Source organism: Mchenga conophoros, linkage group LG14 (assembly GCF_057382185.1).
Source record: "Mchenga conophoros isolate Kocher_MC1m ecotype Shallow Benthic linkage group LG14, M_conophoros_male_GT1.1, whole genome shotgun sequence".
NCBI classification, from domain to species: domain Eukaryota; kingdom Metazoa; phylum Chordata; class Actinopteri; order Cichliformes; family Cichlidae; genus Mchenga; species Mchenga conophoros.
In genome coordinates, this window is record NC_140539.1 from 17,182,874 (window position 1) to 17,191,974 (window position 9,101).

Sequence of the window (9,101 nt, forward strand, 5' to 3'; positions counted from 1 at the left end):
ACAATCTGATTACCGTTAAAATTAGGTAATTTAAGGGGCAGGTGTAAGTAGTGCAGCAAATGTCTCAGGCAGTAGAAGAAAACAGAAAACTGTAGCATTCAATGGAGTTTTCTACACCTACCTATGCTGGCACTCATTTAATGGGTTAATGCGTACACTGTATATAATAAAAGGAAGATTTTTTTAACCTCCCTTCTCTTTCAACTTTTGTTCGATGTATCTAATCAGTCTTTATTGCCAGATTATTGATCAACAGACATGTATCTGTATTTATTTGTTTGTTGTAGAGCCTTTTTTCACTGATTTTAGAAAATATTCAAATAAAAAGACTCTGGACATCAGATTTTCTTGAGCTATAAGCCACCATCATTCAAATGAAGAACAAAGCTATTTGCGAATACAACGTGTCCCATCTCGGTATTATGCATGAGAAAAGAAATGTCTTGGTTTGGGATGACCGGTATCTTTTTACAACAACCTACGCAAGACTCAAATGTCTTTTTCTTTATTCATGGCCTGATCAGGCTTTATAAAGAAGTCAGCATAACACAATAGCAAGAAAAACCTGAAGACGACAGATAGAATGGGCATGACTGGTAATGTATCAAAAAAAGCCCCAATTTTTTGTAATTTTCTTTTCTGCTTTTCTTTGTAATTGCATTGATAGAAATGTATAAAATATATATAAATAACATATTTGATATATAAATGCTCATATTTGTTTTTACTTGTTAACGTTTGTTCCATCTGTATATACCATATGCGTCTTCAGTCATCCAGCGAGGTGTGTGGGGTCTACTGCTCTGGCCCTATATTCTTACTGTAAGCATGCCACTAGACTGTAAAGAAGAGCCGGGCAGCCTTACTCGCTGCCCCTCCATCTCACAAGAGAAACTTCTTGACAGAGTCATCCATCATGCTGAGCTCATCTACCGTGTCTCAGAAGAATCGTGTTCTTTATTTGTGAGTAACTCCAAAATAAATCTTTGCTCTTTCACTTTTTTAATGTAAAAAAAAAAAAACAAGAGCAAACAAAAAAAAAAACCCAAACTAGTTTTGATTGTTCACCAGTGCTTCTGTATTCACATGCTTGAAAAGAATATTGGCGGAGCCTAGAATGAGTTATAGCTCTAAATCACTTCTCACACTAAGATGACTTAATGCAGAATTATTTTGTCACTAGAAAGAGACTGTAATCTGAGAAAATACCCCCCCCCCCTCTCTCTCTCTCTCTCTCTAAATATACATACATATATATATATATATATATATATATATATATATATATATATAGCGAGAGAGAGAGAGAGAGAAAGAGAGATATGAATGCAAAATAAGCACTCTGAAAAGCAATGCTATAAAAACATAGCCCTAGGCAAAGGCCACAGTGATAGCAATGCAATGTTTTTTTTTTCCATTTGAAAAGAAGTTTGCTATTACTTTTTATACAGAACATAAGTGCAATAAAACTAAAACATCAAGGTGGGAATGATACTATTTATTTGCATGTCAGAGGTAAAAAGCCATTGCTCACCAGTAAACATCTTAGTCCTTTAAATCTACATTTTTTAATAATTTGGTAAATGTGAAGCTTTGAACTTTGTTGGCTGTTTGACGATAATGCCAGACCTGTGAAACTTTTAGATACTGAGTATTCGTTGCATGACCATTCCCGCACTGCCAGTGTTCAGAGCAATCTTCTCTCTCTTCTGAGTAAAAGATATATTTAACTGAAGAAGCAGGTCTACAATGGGGTAATATGTCTGTGATAATGATACACTGCAACAGTAAAAGCACAGGTTTGGCAGTCTGTTAAATATCCTTCACTTTGTGGCTGCACAGTCAAAATGATCTTTGAAACGAGACTTTTCTAAAAAATATGCTGCACAGGATCTACAGCGAAGAGTTTGCTAGAGAACAAAATGTCAATGTGGGGTTTTCTCTTGTGGTAAAGATTTTGTCATTGCTTTCCTGATTGATCTTTTTATATAAATGGTTGAATATCTGTTACCCCTTCTTCTGTAGACAGTAGTTCTTAGGGGTTAGGATTAGGCCGTAACTATTTTGTCATACTGGCTGAAAACAAACCGAATTCATAAGCAAATATAGAAGGTAATACTGGTGTGTATGCCTATCATTTTAAATGTGAAAATTAAACAGTGCCTCTCTTTCTTTCTTTCTTTCTTTCTTTCTTTCTTTCTTTCTTTCTTTCTTTCTTTCTTTCTTTCTTTCTTTCTTTCTTTCTTTTACCACCATTTCTGCACGGGCTACAGGAAGAGATGTTCATCCCACTCCCTTTGCGACTTCAGAGTAACCAGGCTGGCTTTGCATGTATCACCAAAACATTACCGATCCCCAGCTCCAAAAGTGAAATTGAACAGATGTCTGTAAGCACACTATGGCTGAATACCACTGTTGTTTCTTTTTTTTTCTTTGCTAACATCATAATGTGTAAAAACTGCTTTTATTTGCTTGTTCACGCCTTTGCTTTTATGTATTGATGCATATATATTACGTGCTTATAGAGGCGCTTGCATGTTTTTGTGGATTTGAATGGGTTCAACAATCTGTCTGCTTCTCGCACATATGTGAGTGAGAGTGTGGAGGATTTGGAGTGTTGTTAATGCATTATTAGTGTTGTTGCACATGCACATCCTTGAGCTCAGTTAAGCCTCCCCTTCTTTTGCAGTTTGATACATTATGTGATGTTTGCAGTAATTGCATTACAAGAGGTTTTGACTGCTGTCTAGCTACCTATTTAAGATAAATACCAGCTTGGTCAGTAGAGTGGAAACTAGACTGAGCTGCTTAGCAGGCCTGTGAAGGGTGAATTGGCTGTTCTGCAATAATCACCCTTCAACTAACAAAGGCCATAGTATATAACAGCAATTTCTTCACAGGATCATTTTTAGCAATATTGAAACTGCTGGTTAAAAGTTATGTCATCACATAACAGTAAATGTGATCTTTGAAACAGCATATACTGCAACCTCCCATTTTATGAGTAATTTATCCTCTGCTCTTTCTGTTGGAATATTGCCTGCTCTGCCATTTAATGGCCATTTGTATGGTGGTCATTTGCACATACTTTAGACTCTCTTCTGCTTAGGGAGATTTAAGGAGGCTCACATGCCATTTCAGGCTACTTTTGTTGCTGAATGGTTTGTAGTTAATGATCCATTTCTTAAAAGAAGTACTATATATATATATATATATATATATATATATATTAGGGGTGCAACGATATTCGTATCGATATTGAACCGTTCGATACAGTGCTTTCGGTTCGGTACGCATATGTATGAACAATACAACATTTGTAATTTATTTTATCAATTTTCCTTCTGACGATGCTGTCTGTGTTGAGCGCTCAGTGAATCTGCGTTCGACTACTCCGCCTAGGCTGCACTGTCCATTGCAGATCCACTGAGCGCTCAACACAGACAGCATAGTCAGAAGGAAGAGCGCAGGGCAAGCTAGCGAGACAGAAGTTAAGCTCTCCTTTTAACATCGACCTCCCCCACCCTCATTCAGATCTGGCGTTTGGAATTATTTTGGTTTTCATGTGACGTATGACCCTGAAGGTAAGCGAGTCATGGACTAAAGTAAAACAGTATGTTGGATGTGCCATGCAATGCTCAATTACATTGGTGTGAACTAGTGTGTTAGCGCAGTTAGCTCGTTAACGTGTTGGCCGTCTAGCCCCATGCACGGAGCGATCGGCGGTAGCTCGTTAACGGAGATTTGCCGTGTTGTGGCGTTAAGGTCATTTCAACGAGATTAACCTGAAAGCACTAGTGGGAACACAACGAATATGACTGCACATTTACGCCGACATCATCCTAGTGCAAAGACAAGTGGAAGCAGACAAAAAAAGCAAGCATGCTACTAACTTTAGCCGAGTCATTTAGACAGCTGTTAGCACATGATTCTCCTTATGCTGCTGAGAATATAGCCCAGAAGAAGCGGATAGTATAGCTTTTATTTTGGAAAGAGCCATTTCTCTGTAATAAACTCTCTTTTCCAAAGATGAGTGATTCCTCAATCAGATACAGGGCTTGCAATATCGCTAGCCCGACGTCCAGAGCTAGCGATTTTTTTCAGTCGGGCTACCAAAATCTATCTCTGCCCTGCCCGTCGGGCTATTGTAGGAAAAATATATGTCAATGCTTTTGCATTCTTTCGGAAATGTAGCTGGGTAATTATGTCATTGGCATCGGTGAGCCACTGTCAATATGTGACATATTGAAGTCGCGTTTGAATTTGCGCTTGTTTTTTTGCTTTCACTTTGCAATCGTGTGAACTGTGTATAGAGAGCGACAGCACTGATCTGTGAGTGATGATAATTTGTGCACCAATTCCTCTGACATCGTCTTATTAATCGTTAGCTTACTATGCAAACATGACAAGTGAAATCTCCCGCAGCTTAAACATGTGAGAGGTTGATCGCGCAGAGAATCGCTGAGCTTATGTGAGTGAGTGTGTAAAAGCATTTCAGTTCTGCTGAGCCAAATAAGACAGGTCAGGGTGAAGAAGTGACAGCCAAAGAAAAGCTTACCACAAAACGGAGAAGTTATGACAAATGAGACTATAAGGCAAAAAGAAAGTGCAGCTTTATGGTTTCATGGACAAAATAATTTCTGTGGCTGCAATATGATGAGCTAAATAACCAGGGCTGCACATAAGTGGTCCGCAGGTGCGCATTCGCTGTCAAAATAAAAAACACGCACAAGGGTTAGGGTTAAATTTAAAAACTGTACTTTTGAGTTAAAATATATATTTATAATTTTAATAAATGACAAATTAAAAAGGCATGAACATTTTTTTTGTATCGAAAAAATATCGAACCGTGACACCAAAGTATCGAACCGAACCGAACCGTGAATTTTGTGTATCGTTGCACCCCTAATATATATATATAGACACACACACACACACACACACACACACACACACACATATATATATATATATATATATATATATATATATATATATATATATATATATAGAGACACACACACACACACACACACACACACACACACACATATATATATATATATATTCTTTGAGGCGGACTGTAAAGCATTTCTGTCCTGCAGGATAAATGGTTGCTCCACTCTGTGCTGATGCTGGTTCAGTCATGGATCGAGCCCTTGGTCTACCTGCAGACGACACTGGATCACTACGATCATGCTCCTGAAATGCTGGTCAACAAGACAAAATGGGTTTCTGAGAAACTGGTCAGTCTGGAGCAAGGGGTGGTTGCCCTCATTAAGAAGGTGGGTCAAATCACATATCACTCACACACAAGGTTATTTTTTTAATCCCTGAGGAATTTCTATAGGGATTAATAAATATATAGATAAATAAAGATATCTATGCTGGGGTCTATGCTCTATGCAAAGATTCCCCTGAGACAATCCAGTACATAACAGCAGGGTGCAAGATTGCGTTATGCCATAACCAAGCTGCTGGTGTAATCCACATTAACATCATGCAGAGTACGGCCTGGAAGTCCCAAGGTAAGAATAACCAAGCTAAGAAGGAATGACACCTACGATCTCTGTCCAGAAGAGCGCAATCTTCAAAAAAATCATTTTTTTATATCCTTTTGTTTGTATTTTTTCTGACTATTTCTATATGCTTGCTACACAGATGTTGGATGAGGGGACATTTACTACAACCTACAATGAACAAGGCCTATTTCAGTATGATACTCTGCCAGATATGCTGGAATCTGTTATGAGAGACTATACCTTACTCAGCTGCTTTAAAAAGGATGCTCATAAGATGGAGACTTTCCTCAAGCTTCTTAAGTGTCGTCAAGCTGACAAATACAACTGTGCATAAAATATAAACTGCAGCTAATAAATAATACAGTGCTTAGCTTTAAATTAATTCTTAAGGTTGGTAGTGTGCACTTTAAGATATGACCATGCCTTAGGCGAATCAACCTTGCTTGTAATGCAATGCATTCCTTATTGATTGTTTTGGAACACCTTCACACAAAAGTAGATGTAATGCTTTGCCCTTTCTTCAACATACTGCATTTTATATTCTTTCCCTGCTTAGTTGGTATTTTAACCTTGCAAAAGAAAGAGAGAGCAAACTCCCAAAAGATTATTTGTGTGTCGAGTTGTCAAAAAAATCTGCATATCCTGCCATTGATTTCCATTTCCTTTGTTCCTGACTGGGGTTTCTATTCCTTGCTGGGTCTCGCAGTGTTGTGACTATTCTCACAGCCCCTAGAGTACTGAGTGAAACTCTCATTTTTTTAATGGAGCTAGTTTTACTTCTGCGTTAGAGAAATGAAACACTTTCACCAAAAATGGGAGTCAAACAGAGAGCAATCACTATTAAAAAAAGAGAGAGAGATTTTTGATTAGCAAAAGAGCGGATGAGACGGAGACAAAATAAATAACAGTCGAATTGAAAGCTGGCGCTCTTGAAGGAAACAGGAATTATTCTGTGCCTAAATGTGTATAATTTAACATGGCTCTAACATATATAAAGAAATGTGCCTTATTCACTTCAATTGTTCTGGGAATTAAACATTGAAATCTATATTCTTAGACGTTATGAATCCAGAGAATAAATATTACCTTTCTCTTGTGGACAAAAGAACCCAATAGTGTACTTTCATAGCTTTTCTTCTGTTCATTTAAGAAACCAATAAAGCAAGACAAAAAGCATAAAAGAAACATTGTTTTTAATGTGGTCGTTTGTGTGCTATTTTCTTGAGAGAGTGCATTAGACGTGGATGTGTGGCTCATCGGTTTTTACAGTCAATTCCTTGTTATGCCTCTCTTTCTGTCTTAACCCGATGGCCACGGTTCAGCGTGTAAAACTCAGTCATTCACTTGTGAGGCATCAGTGTAGCGTGCTCGTTCTAGCTGGGTCCAAATGTAAAACTGCACCACAAAACTCAAAAATACATTGCACGTGCCATTTCCTCCACATAAAATGATACTCAAGAAGGAAGATTTGTACCTCGTATATTTCCATCTGTGTGCATTGAGGAAAAGTCAAGTCAGAATTTATGGAGGAAAAAAAATAGATCATACAGAGCATAAAACAAATTGATTTGGTCCCTTCTTTATATAAAACATTTTGTTAATTGTCGGCTTAAATAGCTACTGTTGCATGTGATGCTGTAGAACTGGTGAAATTTATTTCAGCCTGTTAATAACGCAGCCGACATACCATTTTCCATCTGTGAATCTTTGTCTCGTTCCTGATTGCAACCAATTCCAGCCAAAGCCTGTGTGGCCCAAAATAGACAGTGCTCATCCCTTGTATCCTTGAATAAGAAGCAGTGGAGGGCAGCAGAGGAGATAAACCTCTTGTTGTTGCCCTCATCCTTTCCTTTCTTTCTTTTTTGCCCCTTTTTTATTTTACCCCTGCCTGTTACCTTTGCTTTTAACTTAAAATCTTGCATGACCTCTTTCTTTTTTCCATTTAGTCTTTCTGTTTTTTGTTCTGTTCTTGATTGCAGAACAGATACTAACTCACTGCCTTTTATCAACTTCTCAGATTGTTTCAGGCCATCAGAGTCTCTGGATTCCAGAATGCTGTTATATTAATTTCTATGATTAACAACTTGTGGTGCAAAACACATTTTATGTGCAAACGGTAATTAATGCTTATTGAGCATTAAATATCCATCCGTGGCTAAAGAGAAGAATTGAGTCAAACTACTTTAGACATATGTGACAAAATGAGCATGTACGTTTCCACCTTTGTGCCAGTATAAACCATTTTAGCCATGAATGTGCACTGATGCTGCCGGCTGTTTGGTTTCAGTACATAACTTTTGCTGCTTGAGTTTGATTGAAAATGGACACTTTGTCTGGGTGCACTGTGTATGGAACTCAAGGGTGCCTTGAGATGGCAAGCGTCAAAGGTATGTCATCCAATCAGTAGTTTCTCCATTTGAATCCCATTTAGTTGAAATTAACAGTTGGAGCTCAACTCATTCAAATCTTAATCGCATCTTTATCAACATTTGATGAGTTCCAACTTATTCATGTGGCATTTAGAACATTGAAGAATGTTTAGATCCATTTTTCTGTGGCCAGTATGTGTAGCTCATTTCTGAAATCAAGTTTCTGCATCATGCCAACAGTCCAGATTTATGAAGAAATAAAATGATTAAAAAAGTATAATTTCTAAATGCCTGTTGCAAGACTTTTAAACCCTTTGAGTATAACCAAAACTATTTTCTTCAGAATGCTTTTGGTTCGTTTCAAATCTGTTGTGATGGTGTACACAAGAAAAACTGCACACTATGCCCTGTCCAAATATTTATGGGCCTGCCTGCTTGTGTATGCTATTAGTAGACACAGCCAAGTAGAGTTCAGATTACTGGCCAGAATTTATTCTGGACAGCAAAAAAAAATATTAATAATAAATAAATAAAATTTAATCCAAACCACATTTGGAGGTCGTTTGAAATGCAATTCTAAGGCTGTTTCTTGGCCTGTATGCTTTAACCACTCAGACTTCAGTGTGTCTTTTTTTATCACTCTCAATGAGACATGCAATAGCAATGTTAAATGTAGATTTTTTTTAAAGTCCTTAGCAGAGTCTAAGATGCTTCTAGTAGTGGACTATGTAAAACAATCTGGAGAATAATATGCAGTAGACGGAGAGATAACTTACAAAAGCCAGTTTCCAACAGACACTTGCACTAGACTGTCCCCAGACTGCTGCTCAATATATAAATGTAATTTACACCTTTTCTGACTTGAGTAACAAACCTGTGAAATATGTCTTTTCCCCACTCAGTTCTACAAAATTCATTATGGAATAATTCATTTTTTATTGTTTCGATCAAATCCAAATTTCAAAATCTAGACTTATTTCAATAAGGAAAGCTTGCTTGGAAGAACTGAAAATGATTTCTTGACGTTAAGGATTTAATTAATAACCTTTTTGGTAATAAGACTCCAATGAACCATCATAGCGATGGCAATGAGAGCAATGACAGGGATTAGGATGTGGTTTTGGCAGTCTATGTGGATGCTGGTAGTTGTGAAGATGAAGGTTGAGGGTAAGGCAGTGATGGGGAGGAAAAGGTGGGTTGCACGAACTGT

The 9,101-nt window shown here is 37.5% G+C and overlaps 1 protein-coding gene across 1 annotated transcript; it reads left to right on the forward strand.

Annotated features, from left to right (window-relative positions):
* Nucleotides 1-564: 564 nt before the first annotated feature.
* On the forward strand, nt 565-6,707 carry smtla (somatolactin alpha). Its single transcript, XM_085245572.1, has 5 exons — nt 565-596; nt 773-963; nt 2,274-2,387; nt 5,106-5,285; nt 5,662-6,707. The coding sequence occupies exons 1-5, from the start codon at nt 584-586 to the stop codon at nt 5,854-5,856; spliced, it is 693 nt and encodes a 230-aa protein (XP_085101698.1). The 5' UTR covers nt 565-583; the 3' UTR covers nt 5,857-6,707.
* Nucleotides 6,708-9,101: the final 2,394 nt, after the last annotated feature.